At 42.1% G+C, this 26,734-nt stretch overlaps 2 protein-coding genes across 5 annotated transcripts; one reads left to right on the top strand and one right to left on the bottom strand.

Annotated features, from left to right (window-relative positions):
• The first annotated feature begins 844 nt into the window (after positions 1-844).
• PCID2 (PCI domain containing 2) lies at positions 845-14,110 on the top strand. The gene is made up of 14 exons (XM_085053363.1): positions 845-1,038; positions 2,571-2,660; positions 3,245-3,318; positions 4,005-4,072; positions 4,594-4,633; positions 5,122-5,176; positions 7,223-7,326; positions 7,960-8,035; positions 8,156-8,297; positions 9,381-9,481; positions 11,560-11,633; positions 11,797-11,922; positions 12,133-12,256; positions 13,201-14,110. The coding sequence occupies exons 1-14, from the start codon at positions 1,003-1,005 to the stop codon at positions 13,288-13,290; spliced, it is 1,200 nt and encodes a 399-aa protein (XP_084909489.1). The 5' UTR covers positions 845-1,002; the 3' UTR covers positions 13,291-14,110.
• PROZ (protein Z, vitamin K dependent plasma glycoprotein) lies at positions 13,115-25,278 on the bottom strand. 4 transcript variants are annotated; one of them, XM_085053334.1, is made up of 9 exons: positions 25,207-25,278; positions 24,803-24,914; positions 23,046-23,209; positions 21,638-21,662; positions 18,687-18,800; positions 17,223-17,354; positions 15,911-15,996; positions 15,708-15,831; positions 13,115-15,171 (listed from the first exon to the last, which is right to left on the bottom strand). In XM_085053334.1, exons 2-9 carry the CDS (start codon positions 24,867-24,869, stop codon positions 14,660-14,662), a joined length of 1,224 nt encoding a protein of 407 aa, XP_084909460.1. In that variant the 5' UTR covers positions 24,870-24,914; positions 25,207-25,278; the 3' UTR covers positions 13,115-14,659. The 4 variants fall into 4 exon arrangements, with proteins under 4 accessions (XP_084909460.1, XP_084909454.1, XP_084909468.1 ...); XM_085053328.1 differs by lacking the exon at positions 25,207-25,278 and having other exon boundaries at positions 24,803-24,987; XM_085053342.1 differs by lacking the exons at positions 21,638-21,662; positions 25,207-25,278 and having other exon boundaries at positions 23,021-23,209; positions 24,803-24,987.
• Between the last annotated feature and the right edge of the window lie 1,456 nt (positions 25,279-26,734).

The following is a 26,734-nucleotide window of genomic DNA, read 5'->3' as shown; positions in this document are numbered from 1 at the left end:
GTGCCGCGGGGCCGGGAGGCACCGACAGCCGGCCGGCCGGCCGCCTCCGCCCTCCCCGGCGGCCGCCCGGGTGCGGGTCCCGGTCCCAGTCCGTTCCCGGTCGGGGCGGCCCGCGGCGCTCGGGCAGCACCAGCCCCGCTCACAAGATGGCTCCCGGGCCGGGGCAGCCGCCCGCGGGTGGCAGCAGCCCCTCGGCGTCCCCCGCTTCCCCTGGCTGTTTGCTGGTACCCGCCGAAGGGCGGCCCGAGCGAAAGCCAAGGAGCAGCCGGGCTTCCTGCTCAGGAAAGCCACCAGCCCGAGAGGCCGCCCGCGCCCTGCTCACCGGCACCCCTCGAACCCAACCGAGCCCAGCCCGCACGAGCATGGAGCGTGTCCTTGTCTCACACATTGCCCTGGCGTTAGTGCCTTTAGGAGTCAACCTGGTCGGCAGTTTAATGCTCGATTCAACTTTTTCGACCCAAGCTCATCGAGACCCCCGCCCAGCGCTCCCCGCGGGCAGCGCAGCTACCCAGTGCGCGGCGAGCGAGGACGAGAGGGGGGCAGGCGGGCCTCCTGCACTCTCCCGAAGGAAGTACATGAGGCGTCCCGCCGCCGGGGTCCTGTCACACGGACGGCACCGCCCGCCTCCTCTGCAAGCCGAGGGTATAAGGGGTAGCAGTGGCGACACTGACAGCACCACCCGCCACGACAAACCCAACACACAACTCCGCGGCGCCCCTCCGCGCACGCGGGTTACCGGTGACGCGCGCCCTCTGCCCCGCCCATGGCTCACTCCCATTGGCTGACCGGGGAAGGCCACGCCCCCTGCACGCGTGGGCGGGGCGGAGGCGAGGCGGCGGTGACGCTGTCACGTGACGCTGTGGCCGTTGCGCCGCCCTCAGCCGCGCCGGGATCCGGAAAGGCGGGAGCGGGAGCGGGAGCAGCGCCGGCAGTAGCGCCGGCAGTTCCGGGGCTCGCTCGGTGGGCAGGTGTGCGGCTCCCGCCGCGGCTCCTCACCCTCTCATGGCGCACATCACCATAAATCAGTACTTGCAGCAAGTAAGCAAGATTTTTTGTTCTTTTTTTAAATTACTCTATGGGCGCTGTTTGAGTATGCGGGTGTGGTTTTCTTTGCTACAAATATGCTGCCTTGCTTAAGAAATAAACCAACGTAGAATGAGTGATGTGGTGAAGAAATACATTTCTTCATTGTGTGTGAAGCACACGTGGTCTGCGTGCCAGGGATGTACACCCGGAATGCCTGAATAGTGCGGTGGTTTCTGAGGCGGTTTGTCTGTACGAACAGCCCCGGAGGACTGTGTGTGTGTGCAGGAGCAAGGGCAGCCCAGGGATTCGGGAAACAGGGATCTGAGATGAGCAGAAGTGCGTCCAGTGTGTGACACGGAAGTGTCCAGGGTGTGACACGGGGGATGGAGAGGCACGAGCAGTGTCACCGAGCCGCCGGTGACAAGCTGTTAGTGTGCCCACTCTGGCTGGTTCCTGCTGGACCATTGTATTTTTGTCACTGTTACCATCTTACCCACTTCATCTGGCATCGGTTAAGCCAATTAAGTGAAGGCACAAGAAGAGAGGAATTGTTTGGGTTTTAGTCTCCAGAAATGGAGCATCTGAGATCTCTCAGGACATCCAGCAGTCTGCTCGGAAGAGTCTGCGTCTTGTTCAGTTGACAGTCCATTGAACATTTCATAGGAAAAACTATCTAGCAAACATAGATAGTCTCTCTTTTCCTGAAACAAAAACTGAACACAAATTTCTGAAAGAGTTTAAGCAGTTGATATTCCGTCTTTTGTTGCTATTTTAGTCTATGGGGTTTTTCCCCATTTGGTATGAGCTTTCCATACATCAGAAAGATTTTTTCTTTTTATATTGGGACACAAAAATATGAGAAATAAAGCACAAGCAGTGGGAAAGGAACTACTAAGAAGTAATACTTAAAACTACTATAACTGAAGAAATTTCGGCTTTGATGTCACAATAACCTGTCCAGGCAGACTATTTTTTACAAGGAGTTATCTTCAGCAGGAAGCAGAATTAAACCATTCTTCCACAGACTATAATGTTTAAAGTCTTAGCAGGTTTCAAAAGCATTCTAGTTAGATAGAATATCAGTCTAATATCAGACATTACCTTTGGAATGATATCTACATGTTAAATCTACCTGTCTTCATTTAAAAGCATTGTTTAAAGATTGTTCCTTCACATACATGCTTGATGCCCATAAGTCCAACTGGAATTTTAAAAAGCTTAACCAAATTTGGCTCTCAACTGCTGTTTTTCAGTGCTAAACCCATGTACCTACATATACTTGTATTCTACAAATGGGAAAAAACCACAGTAGTTTTCTGTTTTCTCCCTGAGACCTTTTTGAAAAACAGGTGTATTGAAACTACAAAATTATTCATTTAGTTTTAAACCTTTAAAAATACACATTTGATTTGATATTGATATGGATAAACAGTGTTAACTAGATGGTGGCTTCTGTAGTTGTGTAAATATGTTGTGTGCCTGTTGCTGGATTTTATTCTACAATGTGACTGTTTACTTACCTTACTTATGCTTTACTTTGGTAGGTACAAGAAGCCATTGACAGCAGAGATGGAGCATTTTGTGCAGAATTAGTATCATTTAAACATCCGCATGTTGCAAACCCAAGGCTGCAGGTGATGATCTGGTTTTTGATCTTTTGTTTTGCTTTCAGTTTTCCTAGCTGTGTATGTGTGCTCCTTTCCATTGGAGAGAAACCTCAGAAATCTATTTCACAGGCCAAGGCAGGTGAAACCTTGTAGGTTTGCTTCCCTTTTCTTCTTACAAGGAAACTATATATAATTTTTGATTTCTGGTTGGCTCTTTGTGTTCCACTTTGAATTGTTTTCTGGATAGATTCAGTTTTGAATGTCCTTTCTGATCAGGTCTGCATTAGTTAGTAGCATGGCACAGTGGAAGGGACTAGAGAGAAGAAAGCAGTGGATGGTAAGGGCCTGGTGCCCGTGCATTTTAGATGCTTTTATTTAAGGCTGGCTCTGTTCAGGTTCTGGAGACAGAATGCACACTAGCAATTCATTACTCTGGATGTGATTGTTAATGTAATTTAAAGTTCTGGTAGATGCATACTAGATGATCTCCAGAGGTCCCTTACAACTCTAGTAAATCTGTGAAAGTTGCCATGACAAAATATCCATATGACATTCTGTTTCTGGTGCATTGGATGTTCCTTTAATGTCTTATTGTTTTATTCTATACTTAGCTTCCATCTCCAGAGGAGAAGTGTCAGCAAGTTTTGGAACAACCATATGATGAAATGTTTGCAGCCCACTTAAGGTAAAGATGGGCCTAGAATGTAAAGTCAGTTATGAGGTGTGCAGCAAGGATGGGGAAGAATATCCTTAAGTTTGCTTACCTATTTTAAAGGGCTTACACCTGGAAACTTGGTATTTGTTACTCCTATAAATAATTCTAGAGTTGCAGGAAATCAAGATGTTCTTTTTCCTCTTCACATAAAGTTTGCTCTATGTGCCTGGACCTGGCTGTCGTCTGTGTATGGCTGTTGGCACAGCTTTGGTATCAGTGCTTGCTGTTTCCTTTGCTCTGCCTACTAGCTACACAAGAATTTAGAGTGAAATAAGTAAGGGAAATAAGTATTTTAAAGGGAATTTTAGTCATAAAAGTACTCTTAAGAGAGCTTAGTATCTGAGTAATTCTGTGAAGCTTGTATTTAATAATTTTTTGCATTTAAGTCTGCATCCAAGACTCTTTCAACAGTCTTGTATTTTTTAAATTTAATCTTGGTGACAGTTTCAATAAACATTAGCTTATTTAAACAAATACCTGTTTATCTCTAGGATCTACAATTCTCAAGCTTACTGCTCTGTTAAAATACTTGTGCCAGTTTTTAGGAACATTTCTAATAGTACTTCTCCGTTCCTTAAATAAACTGTAAAACTTCATGTCTGGTAGGACACACACAAAAAATTATTTGATGTATTAATGCACCTTTTCTTCGACAGGTGTACGTATGCTGTTGCAAACCATGACTTCATAGAAGCATACAAATGCCAAACAGTTATTGTCCAATATCCTTTTCCATAAATCTTGTATACTGTTTTTGGTTTAACTTCTTGTAGATTAAGTTCTCTTTATGGTTTTTAAAAATCTAGTATAATGCGGTCTGCTTCCAAATACACTTCGGCTATTTAGGTTTCTAAGCAAGGAAATTCAGATGCACTCTCCTTCCAACTTTCTGTAGGACTAAGAAGGAATTTGTCACTGGGCTCTAAAATAGAAAATTAATTTCTCCCAGAATATAGGAGAGTTTCAAGTCATTGTAATACCTTGCAGCTTGTACTTGGCTAGAGGGGAAGATAATGATAAAGAAGCTTCTATCTTATCTCTGGCCAGTGTTTGTTACTGCTGCTGCCACTCAAAGCAGTGCATGGCTGTGCTCACATTCTTCCATACTGCAACTCAACTCCTCAACTACTGATGGGTTTTTGTCTTCAAGTCTTTCATGAAGTCATGTATGATGGCATTGAACAGTTGTTTCTCAGCTCTGTGCTTAATTTCATGGCATTTTAAATTTTCCTAAATACAATACATCTTTCCTGCGAGCATTTCAGGCACATAAAGAAGAAAATTGGTGAGTACCTCATAGAAATCTACTAGAAACTAGACTCATGTTTTCCTAGTGTAATACCATAGTAGTCAAACTAAAATTATACCTATAGTTTTTATTTATCCCCAGTAATGTTAAAATCAAGTGTAATTTGCTTTGTTGCCTTTTTGAGTTTTTATGTCCAAAAGTGTGAAAACTAAACATCTGAGCTTAATTATGTGGAATGGTTCATATGTAAACACATGGAGGATTTCTTCAAAGATAAGTGGTATTTTATTAAAGCCACAGTAAAAAAGGCTTTAGAATTAGTTATTGTAGTGTAGGATTTCTGAAACGCTGAGAACTTGAAGAACTTTCCTTTTAAGAAGTGCATCCTTTTTTATTTAAAGATTAACATATACTTTTCTAATTTTATGACCAGCTAGCTGAAAAAAAGGTAAATTGCTTGTTTCTTATGTCTTACTTATTATTTGATTTGCATCTACTAAGTATACTATGATTTTCTTTTGCAGGGCCTTACCTATTATGTATTCTGTAGCCCTTGATCTTCGAATTTTTGCTAATAATGTAAGTAGATCTGATTAATAACCTCATTACTTTTATCTGTTTGGTATTTCCACAATAGACATATTTTAAACTTTATTACACAGCCTAATTTTTCTCAGTTCTCTTTAACTCTGTGTTGGTTTGAAAACAAACCAGTAGGAGATCACAAGTCAAGATTGAAATTAAAAATAAGTGAAATAATACAAGGAAAAGCACTGACAAAGTCAGATACAACCTAACACCCTGTTAGGGTGGTAGTAGCAGTCCAACTGAAGTAGTCCAGTTGAAGGTGATCCTGTGAAGTCTAGTCTCCACAACCAAACACCCAACCACCAAACCAAACACCTGGTCCTCCCTCCTGGCAGAGCATCCACAATGGGATGAGATAAGTCCATGAGTCACACGGTGGGTCCTGATGGCCCATTGCCTGTCATGCGGGGTGGGTCATTAGCAAGTGATAATAGCTAACGGATGGCCCATTGCCTGTCATCCAGAGTGGGTGATAGCAGCTAATGGCCCACAGCTGGTGGTAATAGAATACTTAACTACATCTATATTGCAACCTAGGACAAACTCATTGTTGAGGATTTTGTTGACACACTAAATTCATCAAGTCCTATTGAAAAACAAGGTTACTTGGTCTGTCCACATCCCATTTTCAGGTGGAACTAGAGGGGTTCTGAGGACCTGAATGCAACTCCCAGCAGTTGCTTAGAACTTCTAAAGGGATAAGTACTTTCTTCATTGAGTAGCACGTGGCATAAGTCATTATTTCTGTGTTATCCCTGGGATTTGGTGGAAATCTTTATAAATGTGTGGAGGTATCACAGTCAACCAACCTGATCCAACATTCACCACATCTGAAGAGGGAAGTTTCTGCTCCATTTTTCCAGCTGTGTGCACCACTTTTGATGCTGTTTGGAGCCTTTGGTGAACCCATGCAACTGCTGACATGCATATAATCCCCCAATTTACATTATTTTTCTCAGGCTGGTGGATTAAAGTAGCTTGTATAGGGATCTATTGAGACCTGCTAGGCCAAGGTAAGTGGCAGAGTTGTGATCTCACTCCAAGTCACTTTACCTGAAGAGTTGCAGCTAGAGATCAAATTAGGTTAGAGTTTGACAATATCTAGTATTTTCAGTGTTCATCCCCTCAGCATTCTCTTTTGCCCACTTAGCCACAAAGCCACACAGGGAATATTTTTCATGAGTGTAACTGCTCTGTAACAAGTCTCAATTCTCAGTCTGAATGAGAGAAATCCATATCTCTGAGATGCATGAGAAAGGGAAATGTTGAATCAGTCATGCTGGGAGTGTTTGAACTCTGTCTTCTAACCTTAGTGTATTCAAAGGATTTGAATGCAGGGAAGACTTCTGCAGTAGAGGATGCATTTCCATTTCTTTACGTTTCAGCTAATGAGAATGCAAACACTATAACACAGCTTTTTAGAAAGTGCACAATAAATATCTGCTTGCTGTCTGTTGAAGTTCTGTTTAAGTCAGTGCATGGATCTTTCCCATGTGTTGACAACTGAATTATTTTTTTTCTCTTGCTGCTGTAACATATGTTTTTTCTTTCTTCTGGAAGTCTCAGGTCCCAGTAGTGTGTGTTATTGCTGGAAACTGTTGAATATGATTTAGAAATAAAATCTAGTCTTTGTGGCTGTGGAAAGAAATTGAATTATAAATTCTAAAACTCAAACTTCATAATTTTTTCCAGACTCTTAGTCTTTGTAGAATTGAGTTGAAGTGTTAATGTTCCAATTCAGGTATTGAAACTGAATTTCTGAGACCTGCATTAAGCTGAGTGGTACTAAAGGTAATAGTGACCAGTGCTATTTCCGAAGGACTGTCCTCCTGTACATTGGGCTTGGTACATGTCCAGGAGCCTGAGTGTTTTCTTTTTTTCTGTGAGCTTGACTGCCTTCTGGCTTTGGGAGATAGCAGGCATGACAGATCTATTGCCATAATACTTTATAAAATGCCATATTAAAGAACCAAACTGTTTGCAGCCCAGTGAACCATGATGAAAAATTACATATTGTTTCTTCCTGTGTAATGCTAGGCAGATCAACAGCTTGTGAAGAAAGGGAAAAGCAAAGTTGGTGACATGTTGGAAAAAGCAGCAGAACTGCTGATGAGCTGCTTTCGAGTCTGTGCCAGTGACACGTAAGTGAAAGATTCTCTACTGAACTTGCACTGTTAAATTGTTAAGAACTTTACTTTAGATTTTCCCATTTACTAAGACCATATATGGGTCTTAGAATGAACACTTCTGAAGCTTGTTTCTTCTCATTTATAGTCTGTTCTCTCTTGACTATTAACTGCAGAGGGAGAGCCCTCACTTCAGGTTTAGCATTCCTAGCAGGTATTGTTGGGAGGGACTGATTATGCCTCTGTTTCTTGGGAAAGATGATTAATGCTTCTGTGCCCTGTTAGTTGTGAAGTTTGCTCCATTAGAATTAGATGGAAAAAAGGTGACTCTGGTTTCCAGTGTTAGCAATTTTAATACTTCTGAAGTGGAAAAAAAATGCCTTTTTTTTCTAGCCTTTTGTTTACCTTGAGTATTACAAGCCACTGCTGTGTTTGTGTATGTGTTATCTGTGGACTGGACTGAGCACCCTGATGCAGATGAATAATATTTTGTATGACATTTTTTCATTATGTTGAGAAAATCCACAGCAGAGCTACAGCTATGTTTACCCTAAAAATGCTATGGAGTGAATTTACTGTAAGGACAAAGTCATTATTTTCTTAAAATGTTCGGTACCTAGCAGGCTTTTTTCTTTTTTCTTCTGACAGTCGAGCAGGCATTGAAGACTCGAAAAAGTGGGGCATGTTGTTTCTTGTGAATCAGCTGTTTAAAATTTATTTTAAGGTAGGGTTCAAATCTGGTAAGCTGCATTTTGTATTTCATATTCTAAATCAAACCTATCCTGCTTTTATATGATACTGTCTACCTACACTCTGATTAAAACACTTTTTTTTCTTTTAACAGATCAACAAGCTCCATCTCTGTAAGCCTTTAATCAGAGCAATTGACAGCTCAAATCTGAAGGATGAGTACAGTATGGCACAGCGAGTTACATACAAATACTATGTTGGACGCAAGGCTATGTTTGACAGTGACTTTAAGCAAGGTACTGTCTGCAAATAAGACATATTTAAAGTCTTGCTGCTTGGTGTAAACTCTGGCTGAAGTTGTGTGTGTGTGACTCAAAATGTGAGTAGAAGGTGCAGTTGTATTTGCATTGATCAAAGGAAAAGTCATGCTGAAAGGTGCAAGGCCCACAGGTTGACTCAGAACAGAGATGAGATTACATGACACTTCTAATTGTAGTATATGCCCAGCTTTAAAATGTTTGTCAGTGAAGTTCCCTGCAGTCTTATGCATTATTTGTGTGCATTACAAAATGTATGAGCATCCAAAAGAATAGGTTTGTAGAAGTCTCACAGAGGAGCCTTGAACTCTTCCAGTTGCTGTGTGCCACTTAGGAAATCTTCAGCAAACTGTAATGTAGAATTAGTTTCTTGATGCATTGATTTTGGAAGATGCAGAAACTGCATTTTGTAGATTCCTACTAGCTTTCACTGACAGACATGCTTCTAGAGCTGAAGTGTACAGCTTTATCACTAACTGAAGCCACTGACCAACATCTATTCTGGAGCTGGTTCTGTTACTCCTAACAGTGTGTTCTGCCTGTCAAGCTTACAATTTTTTCTCTAATCAGTGGAAGCTGCTGAGAGATTTTCACGCTGTTATGCTGTGTAGTCTCATCGGCACTTTTCTGCAACTCAGGAGCTATGTGCATTGCAGTCAGCTTTCATCCCTTGAAGAACCTAATCTGAATTTAGAAAATAGAGTGTATCATCAGCACTTCTTGAGATTCTCTGCTTCTATAAAAGGAGCACAGTATTACTGAAATGAGCTGAAAATTCCAATATTACTTGTAACTGTAGTATCTGACATCTAGACCTTGACAAGTATTCTTTGACTTTCTAAAGAAAAACTCATTTTTCTGGTAATACTTTGTATTTCGTGTGAATCTCCAATTTTTTGGTATGTATTTTGATAGGTGTGATTCTTTTTTATACAAGTTCAAATTTCATGTGTTCATACATGAACACTAGAGATGTTCATTGTGAGATGGACATTGAGCATGGAGTCTGGGTTACAGCTTTAATCCATTTTTGTTGTTGATTCATGTTACTCGTCTTTGCAGCTGAGGAGTATCTGTCATTTGCCTTTGAGCACTGTCACCGATCAAGCCAGAAGAACAAAAGAATGATTTTGATCTACCTGCTGCCCGTAAAAATGTTGTTGGTGAGTAGATATTACTTTCCTAAATAAGGGGAAGCGGGTACACATGCAGGTAATAAAACTGATGCTCAGTATTTTCTTGGTTTTCCCTTTCTGGAATTCGGGGGCTGTTTTACCCCTGTAAGAGCCAGCATATGCACACCTTGTTGTGTGAGGGCAAAAAGTGTAGAGTTGTCATTTATAGCAACACAGGAAAGGAGAAAGAGGGGAAAAAACACAGCCAAACAAAAAAACCCACCCCCAAACAAAACCAGCCCAGCCCTCCTTTCCCCCTACTTTTCTTCCACCCCTCCTAAGGGTGCAACCTGATGTTACTCCTAATAAAGGTATTTTTGAACTCTTTGGAGAAGCACTCAACAGGTTAACATCTGTCTTGTAGCAGAGTGCCTCTCTGCTGATCAACTGCTCACAAAAGCCAGGGAAGATGTGTATTCACTAGAACAGGTTTGTCTGCTTCTTTCACCTGGTGGAAGGAAGAAGGGTGTGCACACAAACGGCTGAGGACTGTTGAGAGGGGTTTGCCACAGCTAGAGCCTATCTTTGGGTTTTCTATTCACACCTTGTACATTTTCCCATTTGAGGCATGTCAGAAGGGTCATGAGGCAGAGCATTTTGCTTTTGAATAATCAGCGAAGACTTGTTACTATTTGATCATTTAATATTTCTGCTAAAAGAATAAGCACATCTGTTTCTTGTTCCTGTCCTTTCCAATGTGCTGTGCTAACATTTCTGTATCTATGAGTAAGTGGATTGTGCTGAGTATTAATTCATTGTAACTGAAGAGATAGGAACTAGATTTTAGAGTTTCCTGTTCTGGCCCTGTTACCAAAGTTACCCATGGAGAATGTTGTTACGACCTGCCTCTGTTGAATTGCCATTTTCCACCTTCCCCCTGACCTGTTTGTGACCTCCCTGCCTTTTTCCATTCAGTGCTCCCTTTCCAATCCCTTACTGTGTCAAGTGGTAATGGGGAGGTATAGTGGGTATGGTAATTTGCTTCTGTTTTCCTTTTTTAATTCGTTAACTTTCTTAGTGGTTGTTTTCAAATCAATCAGTGGTAGGGTTGATAAAGGAAAACTTACTGACAGTCTTTCTAAAAACTTTGTCCCTGTCCTGACTGGGTGCCTTAAGCTGATGGGTCTGTTAGTGCCTGGAATTACTGTGGCTTTTCTAGAGGAGTTCTAGTGTACAAGAGGCATTAAAGAAACTAGATAGAGGTCATTGTGTTACAGTTGCTTTTTTAAAATCAAAGCCCAAACATTACCACTAACTTCAAACTGTAATAGAATAGCTTGCATGTTGTTTTTTGTTCCTGGCAGCTCTCAGTAAACCTGCAGCTCAATTCTACCCTCAGCTAATCCTTCCTCCAGGAAAGGAGTTAGCAATAGCATGGCATGATGTAACTAAATTTAAAGTCTGACCAAGTCAATGTGCATTCTGATCTTTGCTGTGCAGGGGATAAAAAACAAAGTTTATTTTTTGATTCTGTAGATTCAGTCTTACCTGAGCTAGCAATAAAAATTAATTTTGTTTCTTTTAATTTAACCTCTCTTTTTTTTTTTTTTTTTTGGAGGGAGGTGGGGGGCATGGTGGTGGTGTTTGTTTTTGAGAGGACATTTTTATTTCTGCATGGAGGCATAGAGAAGAAAAAATCTGTTACAGACTGAGATAGCACTTGACAGGGCTGAAACACTGCTTGTATTCCCTAGGGAATACTTGGAATTCCCACAGTTTCTCTGTTTGCAAATGAGATTATACAGCCGTGACATAAAATTTGAATCTGCCAAGGCCTCATGTCACAGGATCTTGATTCTACAAGTATGATAGCTGTTCTCTAGCATTAAGTATTAATACTCCTAAATCATGATAAATCATTAGTTATTGTGTATTGTGCTGCGAGGCGTTTGAGAGGGACAAGTGTGTTGTCTTGCAAATACATTTATTTGCTTCTTATTCTGTAGCAGAAAAAAGTGGTTAAACATTCCTCTTTTTCTCTTAACAAACTATTTATAGCTTACTGGATTCTATTTTAAATGCATTTGACTTTACCCTGGAAGACTTGGACACCATTTATTTTTCAGGGCCATATGCCAACAGTTCAGCTCTTAAAAAAGTATGACCTGATGCAGTTTGCTGAAGTAACAAAGTCTGTGAGGTATGATGCTTGTTTTGTTGCTTTGCGTTCAAAAAGTGTTAAGTAAAAAGTATTTCTTTGGGATGATTGAGGAAGGCAGGGGTGGCATATTCCTACCACATCTGGTAATTTCTTTCCTTATTGGGGTGAGACCTCATTTTTTCATTTTTTTTTATCCTTGCAGTGAAGGAAATCTTCTCCTACTGAATGATGCTCTGACAAAGCATGAAACCTTCTTTATTCGATGTGGAATCTTTCTTATCCTTGAGAAGCTGAAAATCATCACATACAGGAATCTCTTCAAGAAAGTGTAAGCATAGAAAAACCTACATTTTTGCAAAAGCAGATTTAATATGGTTTCGCCGGGGACTGAGATAGAAGTGTATATGCTCCTTAGTTCTCTTTGAGAGAGCTGACTTCCGGTTAAGGTGAATTTATTGTAGAAAGGCTATTTTTCTAAGAAACAGATTTTTTAAGTGATTATTTCTCAATAACACTTCTTCCCTGTTATTTCTTTCAGATATTTACTACTCAAAACCCATCAGTTATCTCTAGATGCTTTTCTGATTGCTCTGAAGTTCATGCAAGTAGATGATGTCGATATTGATGAAGTCCAGTGTATTTTAGCTAACCTTATATATATGGTAAGTGCTGACCACTCATTGTCTGGTCCTTCCAGACTTCTGACAGTAAAAAATATTAGATAGAGAATAACAGTTTATGACAAAAAACATGTCAGTAATCCCTGGTTTTCTTGTGTGTTAAAGGTTGATGGACTTGTGCTCCAAGTGAAATGTTTTCATTTGCCCTGAGGACTTCCTCTAGTTCCTGCCTTTTTTTTTTTTTCCAGGAATCAGTTAAAACTGAAGTTGAATTTCACATTACAAATTCAATACTCACATTTCTATATACGCATAAACACTGATTTAAAAATAAGGACATTTTAACTGGCACCATAAAGATTTGTTCTGCATTTTGTAGTAGGAGTCTCTTGATCTTCTCAAATTAGAAAAAAATAGAGCCAGATTTCTTTTGTTTTGTTCCACATTTTGTGTTTTGCTCTAAGTGAATCTCAACTACTCATAAATGGATAAAGGCTTGAAATCTAAATATTTGTGTTAAATCAGAGGTTTTGAACCATCATTGCACTGTCAGGAAGAACATTAACCACTTCTGGTTTTGAAACATTATTTGGTGGGGTCTAGGTCACTGGGAGATTTCTTTCAGTGTTACAACACTGTTTGAAAGGAAGCACTTTGTCATTTAGTTTATTAGGTATGGAATCCTAATTGATTAAAATCCTCATTTTAAAGTGAACAAGAGTAAATTTAGAAACACTTCTGGAGAGCACTGTCTCTTCAAGGCAGTGTAAGCACCCTTAGTTCACAAACGTGGTGGTGGCTCCAACTTTCTGGTCACTCTCCAAGGTGACCCATAAATTGGGCCCTCAGGGATGTTGAGTGCAGGAGTGCAGTGGAGATAGTGCATACACATCTTGGCTATGGCTAGCTTGTAGGTGTTTGCTTAGTTTGTAGGGATTGTGTTACCAGCTCCCAGTACTAACATTGCCTTTTTCTCCTTCTGCCAGGGTCACATTAAAGGCTACATATCCCATCAGCATCAGAAGCTTGTGGTCAGTAAGCAGAACCCATTTCCTCCGTTGTCAACAGTGTGTTGAGTGTTGCATCTCAGCCATGCAAGTACTCTTCAGATACTCGGTTTGCCCAGTGGAACTGTTCCAGTCACCCCAAGAGCACTGTAAATGGCCTGGTCCATGTCCAGGACTGAAATACCAGGAACTGTTTGTGGCTCCTTTCCCAGAATGACCAAGACTGCCGGTGTTACAAAGTGCATTGGAATGAAATGTTAACTTCTAAATGGTAGTTTCCATAGGCTTTCTAGATAATTCGAAGTATTTCGTGAAGAAATAAAGCAAAGCATTCCAAATTCCTTCTGAACTACTTGAAAGCTTTTATAAAGTACTTTGTGTTACTATTTCTGTGTTTATCTTTCAGTGAGAAGTATCAGCCTTTGTTACTTGTGTTAATCCATTCTTTAGAATGGAAATAATGTTTTCTTACATGGTTTCCATTTTTTTTAAGTGTTAATAATCTTGCTGGTATTAAATACTCTCTTCAAGCTTTGTCTAAAAACTAGAGAAGCTTTTGACACCAAAAGCTTTATTGTGTCAGTACTACTTACGGTTCAAGTAAATGTGGTAGGTGCCCACAGATGAGTTTGGTAATTTATTTTAATTCTGGAAATATTTTGTTTAATTTTTGTTATAATGAACAAAAGTTGATGCAGCTAAATTATCCATACTCTGTTTTATGTTGCTTTTGGGGAAAACACTACCACTGGATTCAGTATTTTAAGTGTCACTATGCTGGGGGTTGGTTTGTTTGTTTGGGGGTGGTACAATATAACTTTGTCCAGACTGATAAGATTATAGTTTTGGGTTTTTAAAATTATTTTTAAATAAATTAAACTTTTTTTTTTTCTTTGACAGTTGGGTTTTATTTTACCCTGTAACTGACATTGACATCATTCATAAGGGAAAACAGGTTCCACGTATGAGGGGAAGCATTTTTTAGCATGATCAAAGTGTCAAGTCCTACCTCAACACAGACATTTAAAAGCTTGACATTCCCCATGTCTTTGTAAGTTTTACTTGTATGGATCCTGAAATAAGAATAGGAATTTGCTGAATCAAACCTCAGGGCACTAGCAACGTTTAAAATCACAGAAAAAATATTCAACATGTTTGGAGGTTTAGGTTGAACAGTTCTAGGAATTTTAAAGTTAAATCAGTTTTTAGTACAATAACTAGATTTACTGCATCATGACTTTCACAGTACTGTGTATTAGCAGAAGAAGGAAAGATGAACAGGCTTTTGTGTGTAAACTGGAGTTAAATACATGTCATTGTTGCAACTTCCATTGCTGCAAATTGTAGTAGAGTCAAATGTGGGTACTGGCTGCATCCATATGTTTCCTTGCAATGACTGGTAGGGGCTTGGTGCTTGAGAGTTGGTTGTGTTTGTGTCTTATTTTATCTTTTGTTTAATCCATATCATATACCTTGCGGTGTTGGTGAAAAGCAATGTTTCCCAGTCAGTGTCTTCTAGTGGCCAAGATCCCAGGATACCAGTCAGAAACCACGTGCCCTTATACTCAGTAGCCAAAAAGCTTCCTCCAACTAGTCGTTTGTCTACAGTCTCCTGAAGGTGCCCACAAAACTGCCTGTTTGTGAGGCTGATGTTGAGTATTTGTTTGCAGTCCTCAGCAGGAAGATATGAAACCTGCAGCTCATCGCCCTGAAGATCATCACCTTCCATTCTCCAGCCACTGACTGTACCAGCCAGTTTTGGAATTAAGACATGCTCTGCAAAGTCTCTTTCAGGGGTGCATACAGGAAGGTGGTAGTTGTCGCACTCAACGTGCTCTTCAAGTTGAAGTAATGCAATGTTGTTCTCACCAGTTTCTTCGTCATACCGGATGTGTATGTGCTTCTCACTAACTTGAATTGTCTTCCCAGTTCCACTTGTTCCGTTGGGCCCTGTGAAGCAATGACATTTCACTGCTCTTAGGAATAGTTTATCAGAGACCTGAAAGCTGCATGCAAGCTGAGAGCTGCATGGTGGTGCTGAGAAACTCATGCAGCAGAGGAACTCAAGGTGTTCTTCCTTGAACCAGCTGCAGTAAAGGGAAATGAGGAATAATATGCTGGCAGCTTTTTAATACTGTGTAGGAGCATGCATAATTTCGGCAGTAAGGACAAATACCCAACACTGACGTGAACTTTGACATGAAACTAAAGCCACCATTAAATCCACCATGTTTAGCTGATCCCGGGGTGCTGAGTTCTGAACTGTGCTCTAGAGGCAGTTGTCTCTGCTTGCCTTGTAAAGGCCAGTGTGGGGCAGCTGTAGCTCTAGCTCAGATATTAGACTGAGGTGCTTAAATGAAATGACAGCATATTCATTTCCTTTAGCAATATTTTTGTGCAGTAAGCAGTTTAGTAAGCTTTTTTAAAATTTAGCTTGTCAATACTGAAACGTGCTGCCGCAAGAGAGTCTGTGTTGGATCACCTACCTGCACCAACCCTGATTTCAAAATGGCTGTGCAGAAGGGCACACTCTGCTGTGGTCAACACGAAGTTACTTTTTAGCAACACTCCTCCACAGAAGCCTTTCCCTTCTGAGTTTAGCAGTAGCACCTAAGAAAATGCAAAAAGACAATAGATAGCACTATCCCTGTGAGGTTGAGTGATGGATGTCATGAATTTCTAGGAATACCTGCCAAGGAAATTGCTCATCACTTTTCTTCCTGGTTTCACGTATCAGGTTATCACTGTCTTGAAGTCTGCCACATGCACACGAGTCTATCAAATGAATTAAAAACAAACAAACTTCATGCTGTATCATTTCAAGATAGCTACCACCTGCAAATGCCTTATTGTTCCACCTTGACTTTGGGGTTCTCTTTTTGCACAAAGGAAGAGAATGACAATTTCTCAGCTGGTGAAAATTGGAATAATGTGCTTGGCATTTGTAGTCATAATAGTTTAGCAATGGGCTGAACATTTTGGGTCATCATGTTAGGCTTTGGTGGCCTGGTTTCACTATGCCTGTCACTAATGAAATGAGGCTTTCTCTCCAGCCAACCATCAGCACAGCTTGCTTTTCATCTTTGTATCCTATATTCAAATTGTGCCAAATACCTGATAGCTGCGGTCCAGTCTGAGCAAGGTACATCCTGGGTTTTCCTTGTTACAGCTGTCAGTGGGGGCATGCATGCCTTTCTCCTCTGGTTCAAACAACACACGTGCTTTTCAATTGGATCAATTATCTGCATTTGTCACACTTCCAGTTGGTTTGGGTTTGGGTCACACAGACTGGATGCTTTTCAGGTGAAGCTAAACCACAAGACACTTTCCATGAGCACTCAGGAGATGCTCTCACAGCTAAGGGGTGCTGAACAGGACTGAACTAAGCCTGTTTGATGTAAAGCCCACCTGAAGTGTGCACTGAGTGTGGACATCAGTCTTTCACCACCAAAAGTGTGGCTCTACAGCTGAACTCCTATTTGGCTGCCCCACTTGTACTAATACAGACACAGGTCCAAGTATACTTCTGTGTTTTTAGTAGAACTTCTTCATAAAGGGTGAGATTGAATGAAATATCTAGTGTGAGATTGAAGAAATGAAAAGGGCTACTGCTTCAAACTAATTAGTATGGCAGTAATTGTTTCCCTTAATTTATCAGACCATTGGTTGCCCGATGAGAATCAAGTGAATGCAATTCCCAAACACAGGTGTTCAGCAGTGTTACTCATTACCATACATAGCAGCAGAAAAACTGGTCCAGTGAATGATATGTAGGGTGACACAAGTCCTCTCTGCAGATTCGTATTTAAATGTCCTGATCAAATATCACTTGTTTTACCATTATTTTGCCATCTTTGGTCCCTAGATTCCTTCTTTTTCTGCCCAGTAATACTCTCATCCCTTTAGCCTCGAAGCAGGCTGATCACATCTGGATGTCAGATGGTTGCCTACCCACCCCAGCCCTGAACAGGTGCCCCCTGTATTACCATGCTCACACCTACCTAACGCGATGCACTGTTTTTTATCCTTCCCAAGCTCATAGCCATCAGCACAGGCACAGCGGTAGGAGTTACTTCCTGGGTAGCAGAAGTGGTGACATCCTACATTTGCTTCATGGTGACATTCATTTTTAGCTAAACAGAGCCAGCAGAGGAAAAACATTGAGAACAGTTCACCTGGAGTATTCTTTCATAGCTTGAGTCCTCTACATTTTATTTTTATTCGCTTTGTGTGAAGGTGGGTAGGGACTGGCTTGGTAGTATTTATCACCTCTTTTCCCCTCTTGTTAAGCAGAAATTGGAGAGAGCTGGGTCTCTGCAGCATGCACAGACTGATTGCAAATTGTGCTCCCCCCAGGACCTCCTTGCACCAGACACTGCACCTCTGAGTTCTGGGGAGCATTAGCCATGGGTCCAGCTGGGCCTTCCACGTGAACCCATGGAAGGATGCCATGGGTTTTTAAACAAATCACCAAGTACCAGCGAGGGGAACTGTTGCACATGTTAAGAAGACAAGTATTGCTTGAGGAAGAAGGCAGCTACGGTTTCTGGTTTTGAGAAAGAACAAATGCATAGCTCTCATTTTGCATGCTTGTTTAAATTACCATCCAGCAACGGTACGAAAAAAAGAAAGGGAGTATAAACTTTGACACATGCTCAACTTTTCATAGCTGAGCAAACACTTAAATCTTTAACACAAAGCAAAAGCTGTTTTATCTAGCTCGTATTTAGCAAAAATTCTCATATAACATGGCTCCCTAAGGCCCATGCTGAGCAGATTTAGTTCCCAGCGCTGGTGCAAGCTGTGTCACCTTCTGTGCTCCACCAGAAGCTGGTCACCGTCACACCCCTTATACAAAAAATGGCCCTGCCTTACTGCAGCCAGGGCGTCTCCCACCCCAGGGGACCTCTGAACCATCAAATACTGATGTAAGAGCTGGAAAGTAGAACCTGGCAGATATAAAAATGTAATATCTGGCCCAGGGGTTTCCTGTGCCAGAAAGCATCTGGTTTTCTTCATGTTTTTCACTTCCACTGGAAACCGTTTGTTTTCTGGAGTCCTTCTGTCCTGAGGGACTGTCTTGTGGGTGTGTGTGGCCTCAAAGGCACTGCAGCCTTGGTCCTTCAGGCCACACACCACCTAGAACCACAGCAGGACAAGCAGCCAGGCAGTGCAGGTGGCAGTGGCAGGGCTGGCTTTGGGGTCTACCCATGAGGTGGTTTTGTTTCAACCCTTTTGCTGCAGCCCCAAAGAAGGGAGATTCAGGGGGCAGGGACGGCCTGTGTATCCTCAGGATACATCATGTTTTGTAGACATGCTGCACCCATCACCCCTGCTCTGCCAAGAACTGTGTGTTTTAACCAAAAACATGGTAACTGGCATAATGAGGGAGCTGCGTGTGGTTTCATGGGGACACCTGTGAACCAGGAGGAGATGGGGCTTCTCCCAAGGGGGCAGTGCCTCACCGAAAGCACAGTTCTCTCCCTCGTAGCCCTCGGCACAGGTGCAGGTGTAGCCACGGATGCTGTCCTCACACACGCCATTGTGCAGGCAGGGACTCGAGGAGCACCTCCTGCCACCTGAAGGAATGGAGAGGGAGGAGTCATCACCACCACTGACCCCAAATTCCACAGCCCCCTTCCCACACACAAGCTGCTTAGAGAAGTGTTGTGAGAGAAGTTTGGAAGGATATGGGCTAAGTGTCACTGAACTGCTCCTCAGGGGGAATGTTAGCTCTAGAGCTAAAATTTAGAGAGATAAATTAGCTCTGCTTCCAGAGGCACTCTTGCAGCCCCTGTCAGAGAAGCTGGGAGCTGCCCAGAGGCAGACCCTGCTTCTGGAGGATGGATGCTCTGGTTCAGTGAAAAGGACTGAGTTACAGTTCATGCTTTGTTACAGATGTAGTATGAGACTGGTGTTTTAGGTATCCCATGTTAGATTGATATGCACTGGATAGAGAAAGCTGACATCAAAATTATATAGCAAGTGTACAGCAAGCAACATCAAAACAGGAGGAAATACAACTTTTATAGATCTGTACATTTATTATACACTAGCTCAGACACTAGCAAGCCTAATCTTTCTGATGAACTAAACATTGACAGGAGAGGCTGTCCTCACTGAGTGAAGTACCAGGCAGAGCTGCCAGTTTCCCTTCACGCTGCCCATAGGAATGACTCCAAAACAATTTGAAAACTTGCTCCAAGTAATAACTACTTTTTGTAGACATAAGCTATTAGTCAGCAAGCCAGAAAAGCCTAACCTAGGACATGTTGTCTAACCTTTCTACAATTTAACACTTCATCAGGGAGGTTAACTTAGTCAGCAAGCTACCCTAGCTGATTTCAGGGGTGAAAAAGTGAAAACTCTGCCTGCTACTGCAAAAAAAAAACCACTAATCACCATCTGCTCAGGCTATTGGCACACATATCTTTGAGTGTTAGATGTACTGAAATACTGCCTGAAAGAGTTACCACTTTCAACCCATCTGCAGCCATATCATCAAAGGCCTCCTGGGAGGGTTTTTGGGTGAGTTAGGGGAATCTCACCTGCACAGCTGAGCAGGCAGAATTGAGGAGCTGGAGCTAGGGAAGGGTTACCCCTGCAGCCTGAAGCAGTTAGGTGGTTACAAGCCTCTGAAATGCATGCTGGGAAGAAAATAAATCCAGCAGCTAGCTACATTAAAGGAAGAAAGAAGATTCAAGGAAATATAGAGAAATTGGCATGATTTCTGTAACCGGAAAGCTACTGGAATGATTAAACTGTAAGCACCCAGCAAAATAAAAAGGTGGTAAGTAACAACTAACATACATTTTTCAAGATCAAATAATTCAAAACATTTAAATCTGATCATATTATAGGATAAGGGAATCAGTGAACATCATAGAAAAGAAATATCTCCAATGACATTGTCATTAAGTGAGCTAGGAAAACACAGACTGCTATAAGGCATGCACAGAACTTTTGGAAAGTGATGTTTCAAGAGAGATTGTCAATGGAAAAGTTTATAGTGTTAATAAAAGAGGGTCGGGGACAAGTGTGACCTCGGGCAAAGTGCCCTGACAGCAGACATCCAGGAAAATGCCACCACATCAGCTTTTACTTGACAGGACAAAGGTAGAGCTGTGCAAAACAGAGCTGGTGGGTGACCCAGCAGTCAGGTGAGTGCTCAGCCTTTCTCCTCAGCTCTCTTTTATTCACTTTTATCCATTGAACACAGGACTTCCAGGGGAAAGGAACATGGATATCAGAAGTCCAGAAAATTATGTTATTGGAAGAGAGGATGAAAAAATGTGTTTGTTTAGTGAGGAGGAAAGAAACCACTCTTCTAAGGCAACACTCTTGAAAATGTTAGAGAAGACATCACAAAGGAGGAAACACATAGTGCTGCTCTTTAGGGTTTTAATTACAGCAAGAAAGCCACCCCTGAGGCTGAAGTCAGCAATGTGTCCTGTTTGTGGCTAAGCTTGTTTGCAGGGACCATTCTGAAATGGTTCCTGAGAGAGAACCTGCTCTCTTCCTAGATGAGAAAGGAAGCCTGCATGACATGCTTAGTACAAACATCCAGTGACTCAAATTAGAAATTAATCCCACCCTCACAGAAGTAATAAAATGCCAGATATTTAGCATCATTCTTCATAACATAGCACTGTTGAGATTCTTCTATGCAACGGTTCCCACAACTCAGTGGTTTAGTGGCATGTGCAGAAAATTATTACTGACTGCTCGTTTTGCCACCTCCTTAACAACTGTTTAAACCTTAGATTTGAAATTAATCTCTAATAGCTCAGTTGAAAACAAGAGAAAAGCTTGGGATGAAGCATACAGAAAAAAAGGAGGGAATAGTCACCATAAGTCACTGTAGTCAGCATAAGCTGGTGCCACAGGCTCCTTGTTCAGGTGGCATTTAGGCCACATCAGGCCCTCAGCTTCTACAGATTTGTTTCTTGCCTTGACAGCTGACAGGGAATGAAGCAATGCCAGTGTGCAGAGTTTGTAGGCAGCTCAGTAGCTTTTAATACCTACTTGTCTCGCTCAGGTTTAAGTGCTAGTTCTGTTTTTGGGAGGTTTTGCTGGTAAAACAGTGCTGCTCCACTGTATGAGCAAAACATACTTTCTGATGTCTCAGGCTGTTTCAAAACAGCTTTGCATTCAGGAAGAGAAGTAGCCCATTTACTATGATAACCTTTACTCGCCTTCCACTTTTAGTATTTTTGCAGCTTTAGGAGGTTTTTCCTATATATTACTTTTTAAAAATCATTTCAAAAGAATTTTCCTTCTGCTTCACTACAGATATGACAAATAGAGACTGATTGTTTCTCATAGAATAAACTCTTAGAAAACCAGTATTAGAGTGAATCATAATGTTCATAATGTGACAGCGCTATGATGATGAGAAATCAAGAGGCCAGCTTACCATAGTAGATTTCCCAAAACATTGTCTAAATGAAAAAAAAAAAAAGAAATTAGATATTAATTCTCAAGTAATGTAATATGCCATAAATATTTTGCTAAACCAAAAATGTGTTATGAGAGAATATATACAACAGTTTAATGTTTACAAAGTTGCACAACTACAATTTCTGTCCTGCTAGCAAAATATGCATGAGAAGGGAGGGACTTTGCCTACTGCTTACTTTATTGTTTCTTAAGAAGCTATAAAGGAAAAGAAACACTTCACAGGCCAGAGAGGAACAGCTGGATCCTCTAGCAATGTAGCTTCCTGAAAAATCTGGCTGGCTATTGTGTCTCTGGTGTGCAGCAGCCTGGGAAGTGACCCCATCCTGTCCCTCCCCACTCGGTCCCCAGCAGGTGCTGCTGGAGGCAGAACTGTCAGCACGGAGCAGAGCTGCAGGGCACCACCACTGCTCACCACCACCACATTCCCTGCATTTCCCTGTGTGCTGCAGCTGACCCTGGTGCTGCTTTCCCTGAAGGGACACCTCTGCCCACCCCTCCCTCCCCAAAGCACCATGGCTGCCCATGGGCAGCCCTACAGCTGTTGCCTCTGCTTTCCCTGCAAAAAAAACACCTCCATTCAGATTCCCAATAAAGAGCACAGCATCCATCTGTACATGTCCAGAGAGCCTCCTATGCAAGGGAATTTGCAGCTACTCACCAAGTGAGCCTCTCTCTATAGGTCCCACTACTTGCTGGTGCGTGGCTTCCCTCCATCCCAGTCATAGAATCACAGAATGGTTTGGGTTGGAAGGGACCTTGAAAATCCTCTAGTTCCAATCCCCTGCTGTGGGCAGGGACACCTTCCACTGGACCAGGTTGCTCAAAGCCCCATTCAACCTGGCCTCGAATACTTCCACAGATGGGGCATCCACAACTTCTCTGGGCAACTGTTCTGGTGTCTCACACGACTCTCACTCCTCATTTATTCTCATGCTGCATGCATTTGCATAGAGGCATTTGGGTTGGGCCCTGATGAAGCTGATTTATTGGCTGGAGTGGCTGGAATTCCTTCGTGCTGCCCTTCAGGCTCTCTTCTGCTGACCAACACTCATTTGCCCCTCCTGGTACCTAAGGGATGCTGAAGCTGTATTTCTGTGTGTGGTCAGGTGGGAAAACAACCATGTGATTTAATAACATAAGGAGCAAGACATTTCATTTTCAGGAGGGGACTTGAAAAATATCAGAGCAGACCTTCCCTATTTCCATTTTGACCATGGAAGACACTTGCTTGCTACTTGCTGAGATGACAAATGCAAAGATTTCACAGGGAGAGAAACCCAAACAAATGAAGCAGTCTTGTGTTTCATAAGTAAAGGATCAAGGCAGCAGTTTTTATTACACATGAAGAAAAACAAAATACTTACGAGCATTTCATCATTTTCAAATACTTCTCTTGCTTCTTCATGTGTACATCTCTCTTCTAGGCATTCCCTTTCCAAGCTGCCTTGCAGGACCTCCTCCAGAAGCAGGGAACTGGCACGCCTCTGTCTCTTGATTACACTGTTTGCATCATCAGCTGATATAAATACTGAAACATTGTATGACAAAACACTAATGTAAGTACTTAGATTCATTCCCCTATATACTTTTACCTTCTTTTTTGAGATAAATAATTTTGGTTGATTTGGAGTTTCAGCCACATAAAACTTACATGCTTAAAGAGCTCTACTGTCTTGCCCAAATTCAGCTGAGGAGTTGTGACCTTTTACTTTTGGGGAATGCCTGACTTCTTCCCACGCAGGGGAAGTTTGAAGCCCTTCCCTGCACATTATTTTACTGCATGAGACATACAGAGCAGAGTGCGGTGGCACAGCCAGGAAAAGAGGAAAATCATTTGTATAAAAGGCAGAGGCTATTTTGTGAGACTGCATAGGGCTTTCAGACTCATCAGTAGAAGTGAGTATTAGTTGTATTAAGTTGTGATGGTGGATCCAAACTGATGCTCTTCAGTCTTAGTTCATGGCAATTTTTTTTCTGAGAAGTAAAGCCATGACACGGCTAAGTTCTCAATCAATTCTCTCTTAAAGAGAATAAATAAAAGCTACACCTCAGCAATGCTTATAGTAGAGGGCTATATTACATACTACTGTTTATGTGGAAGACACTGTAATCTTTTGGATTAGAGTAAAGAGGAGGAGAGACCAGGGACACAAGAATTAACAGATCTTAAAACTCCTCTTTGCAAATGATACCTCCATCAAAAACTGCCTGCCAGCTGGGCAGCTGGTGCCACCCTGGAGCCTTGTCTTCCACATGAAGCAATATGTGATTGCCTGTGTCAGCACATGTTTGTCAGTTCTTCTGTGCTTGGAAAGTAAATGTGTTGGGGCAGGGAATATTTGAGGATTTTTTTCTCTTTTATATAGTGTTTGGGGGCCCAACACTGCTGGTTGAAATAATCAATAATCACAGAATTGGAAGAAGTGAGATCAGTAACCAAATTATTCTGAAACTGTGACAGATGTTTAGTTATCTTTTTGAAGGATACCCCATAAGCAACAGACTTGCACATGATATTATAAAAAGAAAAGTGTCGTGACTCTGATCTGCATTTTAAAGTGTTATCTGACCCCCAGCACACATTTCTGCCATGCAGTGGTTCTGCCACATCCAGCACAGCTGGCAGTAAACTTCTGCTGCAGGATGTTTTGACTTTCTTAAGATATTACCATCTTTTTCTTCCTTGCCTGGCTCCTCCTCAGTTTTGACAAACCATGGAGGATTAATACAGAAACATAAATTTCTTCAGTCTATAACAAGCTTGCATATCAGCCTCTTTCATAGGACTCTCTTATTTTTATTTCAGCAGCAACTAGAAATATAAAGCAAAATTCTCTTTAATAGCTGGGACACTTTAAAAATTGTAAGGAAAGACAAAATATTATCCTAAGTGATGGTTCTTCAAAACTACGTTGCCCCATTAGCCTACAGTAGTTTTCACTTAGCTGCATGAAATAAACAGGAGAAATACAAAGAAAATTACATAAATGGAACAGACCATTTTCAGTGATGTCACCCCCTGCCACAACATAAACATTATACAAGATACGAAACTACTGGTGCTTTTAGAAAAGCAGCAGCATAAATCAGGATTAAAGGTTCAACAAAATGAAAGCCATACCTGTCTGCTCTGTCTGAAGAAAAAGGGCAGAGAGAATGAAGAATATAATCCAAGAGCACCTTGCCATTGTTATCCTCTGAGCCTAGTGGTGCCTGCCTGCATTCCTGCAGCTCTTTGGGGAAACAGTTACAGGAGAGATGTTAAGGTTTAAAGTCCAGCTGCTCATGGGAAAACAAAACCTCTAAGAACAAATCCTGGCTGCAATGTCAACACACAGAGGGGAAAAAAAACCAAACCAAAAACAAAAACCAAACCCAAACTAAACCAAAAAACCCAGCCCCCAGCTCAGTAGTGCAGCAGTGCCCATTCTCTCTGTGCCCTGGCTGACTGTGGGGCCCTTGCCAGTGCCACTGAGAGCTGCTCCAAGACTTGGGTGTTCCTCCCATGCCCCAGCATTCACTTACCGTAACACAGCCCAGGTGGAGATGAACAGCAGGAACATTTCTTTGTACCATTTCAAAGCACAGGCTGGACAATGACCTCAGCGATGGATTATATGACGCGGCTCTGTTATACGCTGTCCTCATAAAATGTTTACCAAAGCTTAGCTGCAATGGGCAAATCCCACTAGCTTTTGGAGCAACCAAGCCCCCAGACATGTGATTTTCTCCCTAGGTATGCATCTGAATGGATATGGCATTTTTCTTTTTCACTGTTAGGTTTCTAATGCCCAGCCATGAAGGACAGCATGGAAAATTTTCCTGATGGTGGGATTCCAGTCACACACAGACAGACAGAGTCCATGAAAGGAGGTGTAGGTACAGAGAGGATCAAAGCACTCCCTGGGCTGCTGGGCTGTGCACATGCTGGATGGGGTGACCCTGCTTCCCAGCCCTGGACAAGAGGAAGGATAAACCCATTGGCATGCAATGGCAGTGCGCTGCAGGGCTCCCAGCACAGGCAGGCTCCTGGGAAGAGCAGGAAACCATTTCTACACTCAGAGCAACAACAGTGAGAGGAAGAGTGGTTTTTTATTTAATCTGAGTTATGAACGGAGACCATTCTGTGTTTTCATGTCATAAATCCCCATCTGTCATTTAAGTATATTGTTCTTTTAATGAAGTATGATTGATCAGAACATCCGTGAGTTCATCACGGATCTGAACATCCCCAAATAAAACTTTGCTTCCCATCAACTGCAGCTTTGAAAACAAGCTTCAGTGAGTATTGAGGCAGCTGAAGGAAGCAGACCACATCCCTCACCAAGGCCTGTCCCCACCAGCCCAGGGCTGATGCTACAGCTCACATCACAGGCCCTAATACCTGCAGCAAATAATTAATGTGTGCTTGGAAACTCCATTGCAGGAGGGTTTTCCTGCACAGTTTCCACAACTTCTGTTGTTTCAGAAGTTCACTTGGAATTAAACCCCTTCTAATATCAAGCTTGACTTTATTCACAGCCAATTCATGACCTTTCATATTTGTTTTGCCCTCCTTGATATTTCTGCAGAACTAATTAATATAGCCTCCATCTTCTTTGGTTTACTTTGTATCAAGCTTTCCTTAGTAAATGAGCACTCCATGCTCTCCTCAGTTCCGTGAGGCCACCAAGCCCCATTGTACCTGTTCCAGCCAGAGGGTTCTTGGCTAGGAAAGGGAGAGCTGTTGCCAGTGGTCACATCTGGTGGGTGCTGGGGGCCCAGACAGCACCTCCCCTGCCCAGGAGTTGCTGTGGAGGCTCACCTCATCCTCCTTGCCTTGCACAGCCGTGGCTGCGTTGCTTTCCCACACTCCTCTCTCTGTCCATCCCCACGGGAGCACCTGCCAGTGAGGCTGCTGCTGCAGTCCCCCAGTGGCCTGGGACTACTTGCCTTTAGCTTCTTGTGATAATGAATCATCCCATGCGTGCACAGCACAGCCAGTCTGGCTCCCTTCAGCACAAAAAATATATCACCACTAGATGTCAGCATAGGACTTTGCAGAACCCAACAC

The sequence above is a fragment of the Lichenostomus cassidix genome, chromosome 1, assembly GCF_008360975.1.
Source record: "Lichenostomus cassidix isolate B80296 chromosome 1, HeHo_3.0, whole genome shotgun sequence".
NCBI lineage: Eukaryota > Metazoa > Chordata > Aves > Passeriformes > Meliphagidae > Lichenostomus > Lichenostomus cassidix.
Note: the sequence above shows the minus strand (reverse complement) of the source record. Positions and strands in the feature narration are given on the sequence as shown.